The sequence below is a fragment of the Coenobita brevimanus genome, chromosome 104 (genome assembly GCF_032717465.1).
Source record: "Coenobita brevimanus isolate Jiangsu-jjx chromosome 104, ASM3271746v2, whole genome shotgun sequence".
Taxonomy (NCBI): domain Eukaryota; kingdom Metazoa; phylum Arthropoda; class Malacostraca; order Decapoda; family Coenobitidae; genus Coenobita; species Coenobita brevimanus.
The window spans coordinates 23,608,282-23,629,261 of record NC_137057.1 but is presented as its reverse complement, the minus strand read 5'-3'; the positions used below and the strand labels follow the sequence as shown (position 1 = coordinate 23,629,261).

The 20,980-nt window shown below is 39.8% G+C and overlaps 1 protein-coding gene across 1 annotated transcript in view; it reads right to left on the bottom strand.

The window, feature by feature from the left end:
• Positions 1-564: 564 nt before the first annotated feature.
• The window catches only part of LOC145416052 (putative glutamate receptor), a 69,725-nt gene continuing 49,309 nt past the window's right edge, over positions 565-20,980 (bottom strand). The window contains exons 7-10 of the mRNA XM_080285151.1: positions 19,766-19,926; positions 13,173-13,415; positions 4,511-4,598; positions 565-876 (exon numbers count right to left, since the gene is read on the bottom strand). Of these exons, the coding sequence (XP_080141277.1) occupies positions 565-876; positions 4,511-4,598; positions 13,173-13,415; positions 19,766-19,926 (804 nt within the window). The remainder of the gene's footprint in view (positions 877-4,510; positions 4,599-13,172; positions 13,416-19,765; positions 19,927-20,980) is intronic.

Genomic DNA, 20,980 nt, shown 5'->3' with positions numbered 1-20,980 from the left:
GGAATGTCTGGTGTGAAAGCAGCCCATCCATCAGTTGCCTCTTCGTGAGTGGTAGCTCGTGCTCGCTGTATTGTATTTGGAGACAGTACTACAGACGCCAGGTTATGACCAAGCACTTGTGCGATAGTGCCCACGACGAACATGGCTGAACGATTAGGCAGCGTGACACGATCAAGCGCGGCAGCTACTTCCTTTGCTGGAATAGTTTTCTTTGATTTACTTTGCCGTCTAATTTGTTTTTATGTCGATGGCCCTTGAAATTCATCCTCAGATTCTGATTTTAAGGAAGCGCTACAGCCTTCAACATCAGTACAACTGGATGGTAGTCATTTCCATCTGCTGTGCGATAAGCTTGCATTTTCCTTTTCGAGCGTTGTTTTGATCACTTCTATGCCGTTTACGAGCCTCCTTGTTTGCCAAGATTCTGTCCATCCCCGACATACTCCCGCTGAAGGGATTCTATTGCTGTAATCACAGGAACTGCTTATCGTCTTCGTTTGTCATAGTGAGCAGAGCGTTCCTTCACGAAATATCAAACAGTTTGGTGAGTTTTTTCTTGAAGTTTTACTCTTTGACACGGTACCCTGGTTTCGGTAACGATCTGTTGTTCTTCAGTACAGAGAACTCCTTGTGAAGCTTCTGGAGCTTGCGAATACCCGAGTCTACCCCTTGGGTCGGGATGCACGTTTTATCCCAGATCACCATTACCTTCCCAATTGTTCTCTTAGCTCTGCGACTGATTGTAGGACCGTTCTGATGGTGAAACATGAAGTTCCTGAGGACATCGGCATTAGTTGGCAGGCGAGCACCCAATATATCTTTCTTGGGCTTGCCCAGAAGCCATACTTCTGGACTACTTCTTGTCATAGGCATGACCTGTGAATGGAACACACTGATAAGCAAGGCTTTATTATACCTATCGATAATAATACTTATCAGAACATTTTGATATATTAGCTTCAATTCGCTCTGCATATCTGGATACTTATGATCATTCGCTGGATACAATGATTATTAAATATTGTGTTAAATTTTACAAATCTTCCATTATTCATGAATCAAATATTCATCAACAAGCGTAAAGTATTTGGAGCGTAAAAACCTAATATATCAGAGTATGATAAGTGTCATTATTGGTAGGGTTAATCATGATATAAATTTTACTTGTCAGATCAGAGTAACTCACTGCTCGATGTAACGACATGCTAGTCATCAACAGCACACCCTACTGTGTGGAGAAATAGTATTCCACTGTTGACTTAGTGGCCACTGAGTCATCGATGAGCCACCCAGTGTGTGCTAAGGCTTGGACGTGGCGCTTATCCGGTTGTGCCAGAGTTTCCAACAGATAGCTGCAGCACGCAGGAGTGGTACACGCATGTTACAATAAGTATGTCTACCGACTACTGCTCAAGCTTTAATCAATGTTTAGTTCGACAGTTGTCACAGTTTTAGGAGAGTTACAGGCAGTTACAAGCCATATATTCATTAGACGATTAGATATTTGTGATCAAACATAATATTATTGGATCACATATTTTTCTTCCGGGGAGTGACTTCTAAATATGAGCCGATTTTCTTGATTGTTTGCAGGAAAGCTCCTTAAGCGATAAGGAAGAGAAGTAGCCTTGTGGAGAATAATAAATTTGAAAAAAAGTTTTTTGGTACATTTTTGGGCCACCCTAATATATTTGTAGATCTATATCTATATCTATATATCTATCTGTCTATCTCTATATCTCTCTCTATCTATCTATATCTATCTATCTATCTCTCTATATCTATATCTATCTATCTATATCTATCTATCTATATATATATATATATATATATATATATATATATATACAGTATATATATGTGTATAAAGCATGCCTTAAAATTAGATAGGAAAGAGTATCCATTTCTTCTTTAGATTCAGATAGCAACATTATCAAGCATCCATGCTCGAACACATTCCACTTTTTCAAGTGTCGACGTCTTTCGCCTTATAATATTATACCCAATGGATTGGAAGGCAGGTTCTTATTTGAATGTGTGAATTTCTGTACGTAACACTGACTATATTATGATCTAAACACGAATACTGCTGGGCAAGACTTCTGCATAACTGCTTATATCAGATATAGTGCAATAGGACAAAGGTTCCAGTGCTTTCGTGTCTTTTTTTTCTTTCTTTTTTTACCTTGGTATACCCTGAACAGTCTACCGAGGCTATCTAGTGTTCTATATTAAAAAGCAGCTGTATCCAAAATGGCGTAGTTTCCATTAAGCCTTGCTATCTCCTCGTAAGCTGCTGATGTAAGCAAACCTATGTCGATAACCTCTTTCATACACACACACACACACACACACACACACACACACACACACACACACACACACACACACACACACACACACACACACACACACAGGTGTCATAGGTAAAATAAGTTGCAAAGAAGGAACCACAAAGACTCCTAAGGCAACGGCTCAATGAGGTTGAGGTGACGTAAAAATGTAATAAACTGTTCTGTGCATTACATGCAAAACTGAATATGGTCTAAGTCAGCGAAAAGAACTAATAATAATATTTGAGTAAAAAAACATTCATCAAAAATTTTAAACTGATAACTTGACAACACCATAACCACGCAATCCCCTTATAATTGTTTCAGTACCATCTGAAGATATTGATTTTTAAGGTAACTGAAGAGCGGCATCAGCTCCGAAAATTATTAGTCAGTTTAACAATCTTATGTCAACCAACCTTATTTATGTGGTGGTAACTCACATAAAGAACCCTCAGCTGTAGTCTACTATACAGCTTTACTGAAATATATAAGAATCACATGTCATAGCTTACCTCCTAAGAACTACGGTAGCATTGGATAATGTTCAGGATCTTCATGTACTGTACCTACTTCATAATGATGACACCATAATACAATGTATGATAATTATAAAGCACTGGCGACCACATCTACAAGTTGGTTGCATGAATGAAAATACGATTCATTAAACGATGTAAAGCCACTCAAGACTATAGTATACAAAAGTATAGCAACTACGATATGTACTGGAAATTCTTGGCAGAACATTTCTTTTTCAATATTTTACTTTTCCCTAATAGCTTTCAGTAACACTTTTGTTGGAAAAATGAATATTAGTTTTATCACTGATTCGTTATTATAAAAGCAAATCTACTTCATGAAATCTTTCATAACTTGGGTCTTTGTTATGCTCAAGACACACAAGTCAGTTTCACACCTTATCGGAAGTGGCATGGGCGTGAGAACCTCGGCGCAACACTTTGAGGTTCAAATCATGTTATGCGTATCAGTTATCAGAGTGTTGGTAGATACTCTACGTAAACATAGTGCTGACGAGGCCAAAAGCTTCAGCTCACATAATCCTTCGTAACTACCTACAATGGAGTATTATTATTATTTTTTTTTAATCTACCCTTAATCTTGATACTTGCCTATACCTAGAACATCTAGAGTAACGAAAACATAACGCTAACTCGCTAAAACACAATGGACAACAGTCCCGACTTCTCCATGTTCTTCTTTCTCATTCTTTTGTAGGCCCTTCTATTGTACATCGAATATAGCAAAACTGATCACCTTGCTTTATTTCATAAAGGGGGTTTCATTCTCCACTGGGTGGGAAGCACAGTAGATACTGGCTGAACAGGGTCAAAGGTAATACGTCGGGATCATACCACCTCTTACAGTTTTAAACAGATGTAGACAAAATACAGTAGCCGGAGAAAGGGTAAGCAAAGAAAAATCGGTCAAAATTTAAGGTCACAGGGCAGTGTCAAACTTTTGGCGCTTTAACTCAAAAACTTGTTATTCAGTTTAGATAACATTTGATGGAACGATTTAGGATCAGCCTTAGATAAAATTCTTCAGTTTGGGAAACAATAGAACAAAGGTGAAGGTCACAGGGCAAGGTCAACTTAAAATCTGTTTTACCCAATTCATACCAAATTTCGTGGTGTTCAGGGTCATAAAATGATGAAGTATTTTATGTTTGAGGAAAGTCAGTCAAAGGTCAAGGTCACAACTAGATGAAGGTCACAGAATTAGGGCAAAAGTTCGACAATTGACCAACAGTAAGGTGTGAGTGTTGGACTCTCCCAGTGCTCCTGACTGTTTTCCCCCAAAATTTAATTCATCTCAAGAGACTTCTCGAACTAGAGCGTGTTAGTCAGAACTTCAATCATTCCTTCACTAGAACGAGGCTCTTTAGTTGAAGAAAAGAGAAATATGGAGGTTTCTTAAATAGCAGCTTTACAGGAACGGTAAAGCAAGTATACATAAAAAAAAAAAAAGTATGAAAATGTAGGGATGGCAATGCAACCAAAACTACTGGAACAAGGTCGAGGCAGTAATACATGTACTCCCATCTCTATTTTTTTTTTTTACTTCAATACGTGTAATTATAGTGTAACATATGGGTACTCAGACTATCATGATGATGGATGTTGTTCTTGTTGTACTATCCCAGACTGTCTGACCGAGCTGACCCATGAACTGCAGGCAAGTAACCGCCCCTGCAGGGCTGTTCCCTGCAGTGAGCTGATGTCCCCAAGCAGCTGAAAGCACCTGGCACAGGGAGGCGAGGGGATTAGTATGAAGTTTTGGTTCCTGAGCGGACACCGCAGGTGCGTCTTTCCATCCAGTTACCCTGTACACTGTAGTAGGCTCCACGTCACCCCATTATTTAGCCATGTGGTTACCACCCAGTAATGTAAATGATTTCCTGAATTACAGGAAACCATTTGGTTTGTCGCTTAGTGTAGAGCCAATAGAAGTTGAAAGAAGTGTAACCCATTATGACAGGAAGGATGTGAGAAAAAGAAGAGTGCAGACACAGAAAAAGAATGACAGACTTGATGGAAAAGACAGCACTGCATCAAGTGGATGGATGGTGGGCGCCCCCCATCTACCACCATTATCATACTTGTATTGCTAATCAATCACTCGGTACGCAAAAGTGTGTCATTAAAAATGTAAGGTTGGGATTACATGTTGTAATGTCTCGACCTTGTTCCGATAGTTTCTGGCACACCGCCATCTCTGCATCTTTACAGACTATGTTGATTTTTTTCTTGTAATCTTGTTAGCTGAAGGTCTCCTTAACCCCTAAGTCCGGCTCCAGTCACATTCTAGCATTCAGTTGTTGGCAAGTAATTGTTTTATCCCTTGCAAGAACTAAGAATGAAAGCTTATTTGTTCATAGTTTTGCAGGTTACTACCAGGAAGACAATGGGTCAATAAATGTTACTTTATCACTCAGGAGCCACATGCAGTAGTAGGCTAAACAAAGCCTAATGTGCCTGCTCTCTTCATAGAGAGCTTTTGTCCTACACACACAAATATGCCACACACTTACTGTACTTTCACCGATGTCAGTGGTGGGGTGGGAATTTCACAGAGGGTGTCAGTAGTAGTGTTGGTAATGGTGGAGACACGGCTGCTTTTCTGATGGTGGTGGTGGTGTGGGGTGCAGCCTCCTACTAACACCTCCCACACTTTCTGCGTCTTTTATACACCTCACTCACACTCGCGCAGACGCCAATCACACCATGAACTCTCGCTGCCTTCAAAATTCAGACCATGAGCACTAACGCAAACACTAGCGCCGACACATTGCAGAAGATTCACGAATACTAATTAAACTGACGCGCGCTCTTGTCGATCAATAAATAGCTGTACTTGTGTATATTTTAAACCGTAGACCAAGATTATGTATTACTTTTATTCATGATGCTTCCAGACGGGACATTCAAATAAGGAGAGACCTCTTGCATTAAACGTTATGGAGGAGGATCAAGTTCTCCAGTTTGTAAAGTCTCTGTAAAGTTTATTTGGGGGAGGCGGTGACTGAATCGGTAGAGAGGTGGCCTGCAGTCCTAATGGACCCAGGATCGAATCCCGGCTGAGGCAGGGAACAGTTTAAGGATTTGAATTTCTTAAAAGCAGACTTTCCTGATCTACCAAATGACCCGCCGAGATGTCGTAAAAATACCCCCGCTAATACCAGTACACCAGTCCTGTATGAGACAGCCCAAGCATGTATTCAGTATGGATGGTGGGTGTTAGCGCCGAAATGGTGACATGTGGAGGTGTAGGAGGACTACTGGGCCTTGGGAGAGGTAACTGCCCCCCAAGAATTAGGCCCTGAAGCCTTTGCCCAGAGTCGGACACGTAAAAAAATAAAAATAAAAAATAAGTCATCTCTTGGTAGGAAGAATAACCAAAAAAATGAAATCTTCAGGCTGAAGAGGTTAAGCGTGTTTTTTTTTTTCCTATGAACTTAACCTTCGTATTTCTATGTAGTAGACGGCGGTTAATCTATGCCACTGTGAAATGTGATCAGAATGATGAGGCCAAATGCTGACAATATAATGGGGAATGGTTGGTGCTTCCCAGTAATTAGTCATTGAAGGTGTGCAAGTCAGGTACAAATACAGTATGCTTCAGCCACCTGCCTCTGACAGGAAACCTACGCGTGGTAGCGCTGTGTAACCTGGGTGGAGCAGCTGTGGCGTCAAACCTCCTCATATTTCCCTGCACCTCGCCGTGTAAAGGACCCTGGTCTGACCCTAGTGAAGGACTGTCTACCACTAGAATTCAGTAAATGTCTGGACCAACTTGCCTAGCCCCGGGCCAGGGCCCCTGTGCTCCTCATGGGACTACACATTATTATATATATATATATATATATATATATATATATATATATATATATATATATATATATATATATATATATATATATATATATAACAGAACAGAGGAAGGAACAACAAATGATTAAAAAAATAACCCATACACCACATTACTGGTGTCCACCATTCATAAAAAATCTGTAACAGTTGGACTTGTACAGCTGTAGGTTTAAGTCTGGGGGGAAACTCATATGTACACTATATATATATATCCATCCATCCATCATCCAGTCCTACATTGCCCCATGAAGAGCGTAGGAGCCCGGGACTAGGCAGTTGGTCCCGACATTTAAGATGAGAGTGACCAGCCTCACTCATCCCTGAGTGGCATTATATGAGCAATAAACCCCAACCACCCCTTGGATATAAACCTTCACCGACTCAATCCGATTGGAGCGCAATAATTACCCATTAAACCACCAGGTGCCAAAATTTGGTTATATGGTTACCACCCAAAGTAGCAAATAGTTTCCTGGTGTACAGGAAACCATTTGGCTTGTCACTCAGTGTAGAGTCACCTACAGGCAGAAGGAAGAGGAAAGAATGAAGGAAAGAAAGGCAGAAGAGGGAGTGTAAAGTTGCCCGTAGGCAGAAGGACAAGGAAAGAATGAAGGAAAGGAAGACAGAAGAGGATGGAAGGAAAGAAGGATGAAGAAGAGGAAAGGGCAGACACCTGACAGCAGCACTACATCGAGTGAGTGGATGGTGAGCCCCCCCACCTACCACGAATATATATATATATATATATATATATACATATATATATATATATATATATATATATATATATATATATATATATATATATATATATATATATATATATATATATATATATATATATATATATATATGAGACCCCTAATAACATAGTGTACCGAGCGCCACATGTTGAAAATGGAGATAAACGTAAAGTTGTGTAACTTTCAAAATGCCATAACTTTGGAACAAGTGAATATTTTTTAGTGCTTATATATATATATATATATATATATATATATATATATATATATATATATATATATATATATATATATATATTTTAGCTTGAAGTTCGTACTTTCATGTCATGCTAATCTTGGTAGAAGTGAAATTAGTAGCATTCTGAAAGGTACAACAATAGCTGCGTTTTTCTCCAGTGTGGTTATTGAGACAAAACATACTCTCAGGAAGCATTTTTAACAATCAAACCAACCAAAGATATCAATGGGAAATCTTTACAAAAGCAAAACAGATGTATGTAATACTATTTTCAGATATTAAAAACCATTATAAAAAAAAAAAAATCATTTTAGCCCACATCTCCGGCCTCCTCGCTCTTTTTGTTATGAGATGATCAGCAGCTTTTTGCTCACTACTAGAGTCATTCATGTTCTCGAGACAATGAGAAAAAACACTAAAACAGCTCTGATAATACCCTGTTAATCCAGGCAGTGTTCTAGGCAGGCTGGTTAACAAAAAACTGCATCACTTCGCGACAGATTCCCGGATCACAGTTGCTAATGTCTTGCTGATCTCTCTGCCTTTCCCGTTTTCTGTACATTATGGCTAACTTACCACTATAATCATGCAATTTTATGCTAAAATATTCCATTATGTTAGAATAATGGTACAATAATTAATAATGCTATATAAAAAATGCATGACTATGAGCATAAAGAAATGCTAGTATCTGGTAACACCAGACAACACGTTGCTGGAAGGCACTCAGTACATTCTATGACCAGCGTAAAGGCTTGGCTACGCAGTGAGGTGACGTGGGCAGTGAGACCATGTTACAGAAGGGGAATTTGGACCCTAATGCGAGTTGCTTTCTGTACCTCGTCGTTGCTTTCCAGTTCAAAGAGGGTTTGGGCTACATAGTGGTATACTGAACTCAGTTTCGCCTGCAGTGGAGCTCGGTACACTATGTAATAATATATTATCAGCAGCATCAGCCGTTGAGGTCCACTGCAGGACCGGCCTATGCCTACCGAAGCAGGGACGATACAGCCAATATATGTCTTCCCAGTGGCTTAGGCTGTCTGGTAGAGATTGTATGTAGGGTGAGAAGTGCTTGTGAGTGTTGTAGTGTTGTAGTGGCTTTGGATTTGTGTGTAGTGTGTGAACCAAGTGTAATCGGCCCGCCTTAAGCCGATTGGGTGCAAGCATACTAGTAATGTGCCGATATCAAGATGTTAGCCGATACCGATACCGATACCCACTTTTCAGCCAATATCGATACCGATACTCCGATACTAACAAATGGCCGATACTTTGCCGATACCGATACTGATACCGATACTTATTTATTTTGATTACCCTGCGTTGAATCTGTAACTTCTGTAAGCTTATATTATAAAAGTATAGAATTACTTGTATTTTAACATAAGAAATAGGGGAAGGTGGAAGTAACTACAGGCCCATAATTGCATGGTAGTGACAGTTTAAAAAAAAAAAGACGAAAAGGAAACTCATAGACTCATAAAGTTCAAATTGGAATAGTATATATAGTTTGTGAACTTTTACAGCTTCTCTTATAATTTCGGTAAATGACCTAAATATGAAAAATTATTTGGCCATTTGCAAATATGGATATGAAAAGATAAGAATAACATACTCTTTTGTCATTAAAAGCCTGTATAATTCAGTATATCATGTAGGTAGATGATATTAAACTTCCCTAAATCTAACAAGAATATTGTCAAATTGGAAAACGTCCTCGCTGTGAGCGACTGCTCCCCTCCCCCTTCCCCATGAGACGAGACGGAGGCGACAGTGGGGGGGAGGAGAATTATTTCGGGGAGGAGAAGGAAAATAGAGTAGGAATGCCGGCAACATGTCTGTTGTTAACGCAGGAGCAATATAGTAATCGATATATAATATTAATATATGATAATGTTACATCATACATGTAATTATAATGTAATATATAATATCATAACCATCTGTTTATCAGTGTCATGAAACATGAGTGTCTTGAATCACATAATAAACCAGAAAAGTATCTGAGTATCGGCCATATTTTTACCTTGCCGATACAGATATCGATACTGCAAAAAAGGCCGATAAAGCCGATACCGATACTATCGGCACATCCCTACATACTAGTATGCGACACTGGTTCAACCACAGCACACCTTATGTCCGCCAAAGCGGTCTGTGGCTCGGTGAACCTTCCCAAAGTTTTTACCACTCAGGCAGGAGGCGAACCCGCGTCCACCAGCGTGAAAGACGTACACTGTACCATATATATAGATATATATATATATATATATATATATATATATATATATATATATATATATATATATATATATATATATATATCATCATCATCAGCCGCTGAGGTCCTCTGCAGGACCGGCCTCTCCCTACCGAAGCAGGGACGATACAGCCTATGTATCTCTACCCAGTGGCTTAGGCTGTCTGGTAGGGACTGTATGTAGGGTGAGAAGTGCTTGTGAGTGTGATTTTAGTGTTGTAGCGGCGTTGGATGTTTATGTAGTCTGTGAACCAAGTGTAATTGGTCCGCCTTAAGCCGATTTGGTGCAAGCATACTTTATAGTATGCGACACTGGTTCAACGACAGCATCCCTTATATCCGCCAAAGCAGTACGTGGTCAGATGAACACTCCCAAAGTTTATTACCCTGGCTGGGAGCGAATCCTCGTTCTTCGGTGTACGAAAACGCACACTTTATCATCGTACCACAGAGGCTCTCTCTCTCTCTCTCTCTCTCTCTCTCTCTCTCTCTCTCTCTCTCTCTCTCTCTCTCTCTCTCTATATATATATATATATATATATATATATATATATATATATATATACACCGGTATAACATAATTTGGCATCTGGGCTTTTGAAGATAAAATCGTATATACTATTATACAGAGCATAAATTCAAGAAAGTATGAATACAGTCCGTGGTGTAGGTATTGTCGAAGACTATTATCCACGCCTGTGTTATTTGAGGTTACGAATACAAGTGATTATCATATAACCTTCTTCATTCTACAAGGTATATTTGAGGTTACGAATACAAGTGATTATCATATAACCTTCTTCATTCTACAAGGTATATTTGAGGTTACGAATACAAGTGATTATCATATAACCTTCTTCATTCTACAAGGTATATTTGAGGTTACGAATACAAGTGATTATCATATAACCTTCTTCATTCTACAAGGTATATTTGAGGTTACGAATACAAGTGATTATCATATAACCTTCTTCATTCTACAAGGTATATTTGACAGTTCGATTGCATAACCAACTATTGCATATTAAGACGGCAACATTCTCAAAATGATGCAGAATGGTCTGCACACAGCTACAGTGCACTGATATACTTCTCTGGAAATTGTTACGAGGATTACTGATGATACAAGAACATAGAGTCTCCGTTTTGTATATTTGTGTGGTGTGTAAGGCCTAAACAATGACAAGTTTGTCTGGGGGCGTTGCCTCGACAAAAAAAAATGTGCTGTTCTTGAAGTGAGCTGATGAAGAAAAGAATGGTACCAAACTGAAGTGTTTGGAAGAACGAAAGAAGGAAACTGAGGGAATAGAACTGGTCTCCACACTATGGTGTGACGACATAAAAATGTGTAATGGTAAACTTCCATCGATATTAATACAGACTAGTAAGTACTTCTGCAATTTGACAAATTTGTATTAAAAATCAGGTACACTTAGGCTTTTGGAAAGTTTTGCGCATGTATGGTGTAGATGGTAAGCTGCTAGGTGCCGTCAAGAGTTTTTATGATGGTAGCAAAGCATATGTAAGGGTTAATGGACATCTAAGAGAATGGTTCACGATCGGTGTGGGAGTGCGACAAGGTTGTGTGATGTCCCCATGGTTGTTCAATATATATATGGATAGGGTGATGAGAGAAGTAAAAACACGAGTATGGAGAGAGGGATGGTGTTGGAAATGAATGGTGATAGATGGAATATCTCAAATTTGTTGTATGCTGATGATGCAGTACTGCTTGCAAGTACCGGACAAGAACTTAGTAGGTTAGTGTAGAGTTTTGCTGATGTCTGTGAGCGTCGTGCCTTGAGAGTAAATGCGTAGAATAGTAAAGTGATGGTTATTGAGAGAGAAGGTGACTCCCATTGTGATGTCACAGTGAATGGAGAGAGACTGGAATTGGTGAGAGAGTTCAAATACTTGGGTACAATGATAGAAAAGAGAGGAAAATGTACAAAAGAAATTGAAAGTAGGGTGACACAAGGAAGAAAAGTAGCTGGTGCAATGAAGGCCTTGATAAGAAACAGAGGCTTGAGTGTTGCAGCTGCACGAGCCTTACATCAGGAAGTGTTAGTGCCAACTTTAACATATGGGTGTGAGGCTATGGTGTGGCATGAAAATGAAAAGTCAAGAGTAAGAGCAGTGGAGATGGGACTGCTGAGGAATGTATGTGGAGTACAGAGGGTGCATAGGGTACGAAATAATGCGATTCGTGAAAGGTGTGGAGTGATGAAGTCGGTGGACACCAGAATCGAAGAGAGTGTCCTGAAATGGTATGGTCATGTGGAAAGAACGGATAACAATAGAGTGATGAAAAAGGTATACCTGAGCGAATTTAAAGAATGGAGGAGGCGAGGTAGGCAAAGGAGAAGATGGAGAGATATGATTGATGAGTGTTTGAGGAAGAGAGGTTTGGAAGTCGGTGAGGCTAGGGAACTGACAAGAGATCGAGCTGGCTGGATGAATGTTGTGAGAAGTGCATGATCAGGGATTTTCGTATCCCTTGTGAGCATGGCAACGTCCTGATTGACTCAATCGGATATGTTTGTTTGAAGCTGCAGAATGTGGTGAATGTTCTTGGCGTATCCGGTAGAGCCAGGATTCCGGGGGATTGAATGATGATGAATGGAAGCGTGGCTTATTTGGATTGGGCAAGTTTGTGTTGTTTGGACATTGCTACACCTCACCCTGCCCTTGGGTGGGAAAGGAGGTCCGAATGATGATGATGATGAATGCTACACTTCGGCAATCCAGCTGAAAGCTATTACACAGAAGTATTAGGCAGTGACACTAGGAGTCCAGGGCTAGGCTACGTTAGTCTAGTATATTGGAGAGTTGATAGACTATTCATCTTCGTGGCTGACAATCGCCTCTTGGAGATCAAAATCAGGCCTGTGCTTAAGTCGTCACTCAGAATGTGGCGTTCTAATCATAGACTACCAGGAACCTAATGACTATAGGTATTAGAAAAAGGCTAGCTCTGATGAACCAAACAACAAAGATATACAGACACACTGACAACAGACAACGAAGAAAAATAATCCATCAGTATAGAAAAAAAATCATTATTAGTATTCTTGAAGATCAGTGTGACAAGTGACAAGTGACTGAGTTTATTAGCATAGCAGACAATATTTGTTGACATACATCTCTGAAACAGCTGACAATCCAGACTGAAGCAAAGACAATATATTCAGTTCCTTTTACCTTAACATATGGCAAGACGATTTTTTAGCAACAATCTCCGCACTCAGAGTGAGGGTCGACATCACCACACCAATCCCCAAAATATAGAAAGCACTCTGTAGGTCCTCTAGACTAAGTGGCCTCCGACTGTCGCCTGTGGAGGGACCCCTGGTGACCACACGGCCCTGGGTCTTACGGTACTTCGTTATTTCTTCGGCTCTCCATCTGCCCGCCAGACCACTTTCAATCATTCTTTCCAAGTACCTGTTATCATAATACATGTGTAAATGACAATGAAACCACTCAGCAACATTCCCATAGACTATAGCTCGCAACATTATAATTCCAGAGTCCACATTTATCAATTATATTAACTCTACTAATTGATAAAGAAATTTCCCAAGCTATCAGTTATTATTATCAATATTTTGTTGTGTCGTACTTATATCTAATAATTACAGTAATCTAATTTGACTGTAAAATGTAAAGTGAAAGTAAATGGAGAAACGAGGAATTTATACATAATTTGAGCCCAGGTTTCCATTTCAGTTATATGTGGGAACGGTCTGTACACCAAGAATCAAACGCATAAACTGGGGTGAACGATTCCAACTGAAGGGACTGATAACCAACCCGGGAATAGAACCTGTGACCTCTCGAATGCGGCCAAGCATGATTCTGATTACGTCACCGCCACCCCCCCCCATAAGATCCGATTATTTTTATACAAAACTAAGTGGTTTCACAGACTTCTCGTTTCCTAAGAGACTAAATCAGTCTTCACAAACATTCAGGACATTAGAATTCATTAACATCATCATCATCCTGACCTAGTATCTCAGGTATGGATCGTGTAAAGTAAGGCTCAGGATACCAGGAAATAGATAGAACGAAAGAGGAACAGCTGTAAACATCGTGGGGCACACAATCATTCACACATTATTGACGCCACTTGAACCTTGACTCCAACTCACAGGCACATACGTTTTGTTTGATTTTGTTTACATATCCAGCGCAGATACACCAGTTGGAAAAGATTTAACTATTTTTATTCTCGACATCGCAAGTGATTCTTCAGTACATCGCCACTGTATGGAGCCTCTTAAACTCGAACATCAATTATTTTAACCTTCGTGAACTTATTCAACAGCCTTCATATAAACTGAGCAAAAGGTCGATTTACTGACGTGACCCGGCCACCAGATCAAAAGATGGGTAAATAAAGTATTTTTTGTGGCCTAATGTTTATTTTTAATTGAAAGTATTTAACATTTACGTGTTTTGGATCAAGGTGTACAGTGTAAACCCACACGCAACTCAAATAAGAAGTGAGAACACGTATGTAGCATTCAGTATAAATGGAACCTGGGGTCGTTATAGTTCCTTGTGATGAGTCCCAGCAATACCGAATTATCGGTAGTATTGTCAGCCTATCACACCAATTAGTATGATATACTGAAGGTTTGTTATATTTTCCATTACAACAGCTTTCCACCATCTAAAGATGAATGGGATGATGCTGTTGATTATAACCGGTCTGTCAGGTCAAGCAGACCCATCAGAGGTACCGTTACCACCCAGCTTTTGTATATGGTTTCTTGGGCTGCAGGAAACATAGGTTTGTCACTCAGTGTAGAGCCACCTAAAGTGGAAAGAAAAGTAATAAAAAGCGGCAGGAAGGATAGGAGAAACAGGAAGAGAGGAGGGCAGACACAGAAAAAAAGAAAGTGAAGGAAGAAGCAGGATACACATCAGGTGAGTGGATAATGGTCACCACCACCTACCACCGTATTAGCATGTAAAATGAAAGTTTCTATAAAACCCCTTCAGATCAATGTCACATTCCTCATATTATTTTTGTTCTCTCGAGATGATATCAGCTTAAGGTTAGATCTTCGTAATGGCTGGTTAGATACAGCCTCCACAACCCCTCCAGTACAAGAGGCCTTTCCTAATTTGAATGTAATTGTCTGAAACCAGAAGGAATAAACTCGCAATGACCAGTGGAATCAAGAGTTAACCTCTCCATTTCACGACTGCTTTTTTTTTTTTTTACTCTTTCATAAACAGTTTTTAGGCTCATTAAATGGAAGTATACTTTACACTGATGATGAACATGTACGGTACACAGATAAACTGTATAGGCGTCTACCTAACGTTTACGGAACTTTTCCCACTCATGCTAACTTAGCAATTCAAACATATTGCACTACTTTTCTTTTATATACAATATAACCAGACTGCGTTCGTAATAACTGCGTAATAATCATTTGAACACCATCAATAACTTCACTAAATATTTTCAAAAGGTACTAAATCCTATTTGCATGCAAATATACCGATATGTATTACGCAAGCATTACAAGATGGGCTGTACTTTTTTCTGCACATTTTTATTATCACTATATATATATATATATATATATATATATATATATATATATATATATATATATATATATATATATATATATATATATATATATATATATATATATTGCCAGACGCCTCAATCCCGTTCGGGGTGGCCACAAACAAATCGCCTCCAAGTCGCCCTGTCCCCCGCCATTTCACTGCCCTGCTCCCAACTCACACCCCGCTCTCTCATATACCTTTCCACCCCATCCCTCCATCTCATCATCGGCCTCCCTCTCCCTCTCCCCCCCTCCACCTCACTCACATAACTCTCTTCGTCAGTCTTTCACCCTCCATCCTCTCCACTCGGCCAAACCACCTCAGTGTATTCCTCCTAACGATTCCTATCACATCCACATCCACACCACAACGCTCCTCTATATCCTCATTGTCAACCTGTCTCTCCATGTGACTCCACAGGCTCCTCTTCAATAACTCATTTCCACTGCTCTCACTCTTGACTTGTGCCCTTCCAACAACGTTCAAGTTTCACTTCCATACGTTAGAGTTGGTATCACAATACTGTCATGTAGTAACTTTTTCACTTCCATGCTCACTTCCCTGTTTCTTATCACTGCTTTCAAGGAACCAGCAACCTTTCTTCCCTGCTGTACCCTTTCAAGCACTTCACCCTCCAAACCTCCATCCTTACTCATCACACTACCCAAGTACTTAAACGTACTCACATTTTCCAATTCCTCACCATCCAACCTCGCTGTACATTCACTGACTTCACCTCTCTCAAAGACCATCACTTTACTCTTCCCTACATTCACCTTTAGATTCCTTTTCTTACACACTCTCCCAAACTCATCTACCAAGCCTTGCAGCTCCCCTTCGTCTTCACTCAACAACACAGTATCATCTGCAAACAACAGTACAGGGAGTTTCCAGACACAACCCTCTCTCACCAGGGCCACTCCAACATCCACTACCCTACCTTGTACCTCTTTTATTACCCCATCCATGTACAGATTGAACAACCATGGAGACATGACACATCCTTGTTTCAACCCAACCTTCCAAGAGAAAAATTCACTCAGTTCACCATCCACACGCACTGCAGCCTTAGCACCATCATACATATTCTGTACAGCATTCAACAACTTCCCATCTACTCCATATATTCTTAATACTTTCCACAATCCTTGTCTATCCACCCTGTCATATGCTTTCTCCAAATCCATGAATGCTGCATAGAACTTCTTTTCCTTCTCTAGAAATTTTTCCACTAAAGATCTAAGAATGAATATCTGATCTACACAACCTCTTCCCTTCCTAAAGCCTCCCTGTTCTTCTCTAACTAATTTCTCTGTTCTTTCTCTAACTCTGTCAATAAGTATCCTACCATACACTTTTCCTATTATACTAAGAAGACAAATGCCCCTATGATTACCACACACCTCTTTTTCTCCATTTCCTTTGTACAAGGGCATAATTATACATGACTTCCAATCCTCCGGAACTCTACCTTCCTCCCAGGCCAATTTGCACATCTTCCAAATCCATTCTACTACTATCTCTCCCCCATGATTCATCATTTCCCCACACACTTCATCAATTCCTGGGTCTTTCCCAAATTTAACTTTCTTCATTGCTTCCACAGCTTCTGTCCTACTGATTTCTTCCTGTCTTCTCACCTCCCTCCTTCTACCAGCCATTCCCCAGCCACTTATACTGGCATCACTTCCATCCTCTATGTTCAACAATTCCTTAAAGTGTTCTCTCCATCTGCTCACTTTTTCTCCCTTCTTCACTAGTAAACTACCATTTTTATCTTTCACTCCCCTGCTAACATCACTTCCACCCTGTCTTACTCTCTTCACCTCTTTCCAGAACATTTTCTTACAGTTCCTCCACTTTACACTCAAATTCCTTCCAAATTCCTCATCCACTCTCTTCTTCTCTCTCTTACTAATCTTTTTACCTCTCTCTTTCTTTCTACATATAACTCTCTCTTCCGCCTCTCAACTTCTTCCACGCCCCTATTTCTCATCCATTCATTGTATGCTTTCTTCTTTTGTGCCACAGCCTGTCTCACCTCTTCATTCCACCACGCTGTTCCTTGCACCCCCCTCCGTCTTCTCTTCATCTCACACACCACATCACATGCAGCACATATTTCTTCTGTGAATATCCTGCACACACTTTCCACATCCCCCATCTGCTCCAATTCATATTTGCTCAATCATTCCTCCACTTCTCTCTTATATTCTGCCTTTTTTTCATCCTCTTGTAACCTTTCCACTCTCCTTGCAAATACTCCTTCTTCCCGCCCTTCCCTTCTTCTATTACTCCATCTTATTTGGACCTTGATTCTGGCCACCACCAAGTAGTGGTCAGAAAGTCCACTCCCCCAACCTCTATAAGCTCTCGCATCCATTACACATCTTCGCATCCTTTCATCTCCACACACTTAATCAATCATTGCCATCCTTTCATTCAGTTCACCACCCGCCCTTCTCATCACTCGCCATGTATACCTGTGGATCATTTTATGCCTGAAGAGGGTATTGGCTATAACCAACCCCCTCCCAGAACAAATGTCCACTAACGCACTGCCATTCTCATCTATCTCAGCAGGCACACCCCACTCACCGACTATTCCATCCACCTTTACAGTCCCTACTTTACCATTCATATCACCTATCAGAAACACTCTATCATTCCTTCCAAACTTTTCCATGCACATTTCCACATTTGTCCAGAACTCTTCCTTCACTCTGCTTGCACGATCTTGCGTTGGCGCATACAAGCACACAATCACCCACATTTGTATTCCAACTTTCAATCTTACCCACACAATATATATATATATATATATATATATATATATATATATATATATATATATATATATATATATATATATATATATATATATATATATCCTTGAAAATGGCATAAAATACAAATTTATCACAGAGTTCCATATATACTTTTGGTCTTCTAATCTCTCATATTTCGTATTTCACTGTCCTTCGCTACACCGACTGTGCTAGATAGTAATGTAACACAACAAAGACTGACACCTGATGGTGAATGACAACCTGGTAATCATTGAAATTTTGAGATCTGGTAGCCTTTTCCCTTCACTTGCTATCAAAGCATAGCAAAAGAGGTTGGATGGTATATATGCCACAACTCTGTCCTTTCTGGCGCATGTGATATAAATACCATACCCGCAGGACGGGGGGTAAAGCTTGTTTCACATACTGTCACATTCTTTTTGGCAAAGGAGATCCCATAGCATGTCTTCCTGAGCCTGTTGCACACCAATATCCTCCTGTATGTTATTGATTCAGACTGTATTCATACAATTATTTGAATAGAAGTCTTCTCATTTTATTGCCTCATCAGATGCGTAGGTGCCCAGGGCTAGGCTACTATACCCGCTGTCAAGTAACTTGTCTTTTAAGTTCCGACCCTCCCTGCCCAATCTCCGGGCGGTGAATGAGGAGGGGCGTAGCTTAAGCTAAAAGTTGCCTGCCGGCAAGGGCACACCCAGAAACTGAATACAGGAGGTTTCCAAAATACTGACAAGTCCTTGTGCGCAAAACAAACCTATACAGCTGTGGGGTCCCAGGGGAGGGGTACTGTATGCCCCCCAGGAAATTTTCTTTGAAATCTAACCAATAACTGGTGAATAGATCATTGCACTAAAATTATTCAATCAGTGGCAACTGTGGTAGTGGGGTTGCCAACTAAACATGTAATTCAATCATTTGCCACAAGGGGCAATGCCTGCAAGAGCCAAATGTTCAATGGAAAAATAGAAATCGTTAAATTTCAATATCTGACATTGTATGGCAGTGCTGAACTGCATTCAGATGATTGAGGTGTATGAAAGTCATCATGGCGTGGGGTGAAGTCTGACTGTCGGAATAGGCCTGGTCAGATCGCACCTTGCAGTAATTGCAGGAATCAAACTGAGAGGCGTTTCCGGGCAACCAGGAAACTCCCCTGGGTGCGCCCCTGCCTGGCGGCGAGTATAGTTTCAGATATGTAAGGTGAATGATCTGTGGTTCAACTTTACATACCGGTATGTGAGTAATAAACTCCAGTCACCTAAATAATTTAAACACTTAAAGATCAAAGCAAGTTGGAGCATGTTTCCAGGTTTTATGGTTACTTTCTCTTGTAATAACTGGTTCCCTGGATTATACAAAACCTTTTGGCCTTGAAAACAATGTTCTCACCAGTTGAAAGTGGCGACCCATGGTGTTCCCTTCTGGAATACCCATGCTCTTTGGTGTGGGTACATCATTTCCTCCACGTAGTACATATCAGCGTGCCACTGCCCTACACCGTACTCCATGTAGTCAGTTGACTCTATGAATGCTCCATCGTTGCCGAGTACCTGAGTCAGTCAGGATTATTAGCAAGGAGTACAAAGGAAAGCAAACAATAACAGACCTAATGATCATTTCTAACTGTTTGTAAGAGATTACTATGACTAATGATATATAAATCTTTAAGCTCAAGATAAGGATGGTAAAAAGAAAGAGGCTAACATTCTCCCACCACCCTCAAACAAGGCCGGCATGAAAAAAGTGACAATGATCACCATGCAGCACAGAAAATTGCGAAGGAAATTTCACATACATGAAAGAAAAGATGGAATTATATTCTAAACTATCTTAATCTGGGAAGGGGGGGGGGAGTAGAATTAATTTAATCATATTGGTATTTTTCTGTATTCTACACGATCTGAAAGAGAGGAAACAAGTATATATTTTTTTCGTATTATTCATTCATGATTAGCTGGAGATTCTGAGGTACAGTAGATACTGATCAAAGCCATTTTTAAAAGTTCATAAACTATTGCAGTGAACCGCATTCCTGGAGAGTTTGTTCCATACTTTTACAACCACGCTGAAATTTTGTTGTTGCTTTTTTGACTGGAAATTCTTCCCCATAATTTAATATCTATTACCTCTAGTGTAATTCGTCCAGTCTATTGCGAAATATTTATTGACTACCATACTATCATGTCTCTAAAAAATTTTACAAAATTCCATCAAATCTCGTGGTCTGTGCTTTGGTAAGTAAAACATATTTGGTTTTTCTTCATATGATTTGTTCCTTGATATATTGTTGTTACTCTTCATTGGGTTTTCTCTAGTTTCTTATTATCTTTCTTGTAATATGGTATTAAAAAGGTACACAATACCCCAGATGCAGATGTGCTAAGGAATTTTATAAGGTAAGGATATTCTCTTATCTGAGTTGGAATGCTCTGCTTATAAATCCATTTAGTTGGTCAGCTTTCTTTACTGCGTCTGTGTACTGACAGCTTGGTTTATAAATCATTCATACTTTTATCGTGAATTTTATTCTTCGTTTACATTCATGAGTTAAGTAATATTCTTAGCATATCTCTCTCTCTCTCTCTCTCTCTCTCTCTCTCTCTC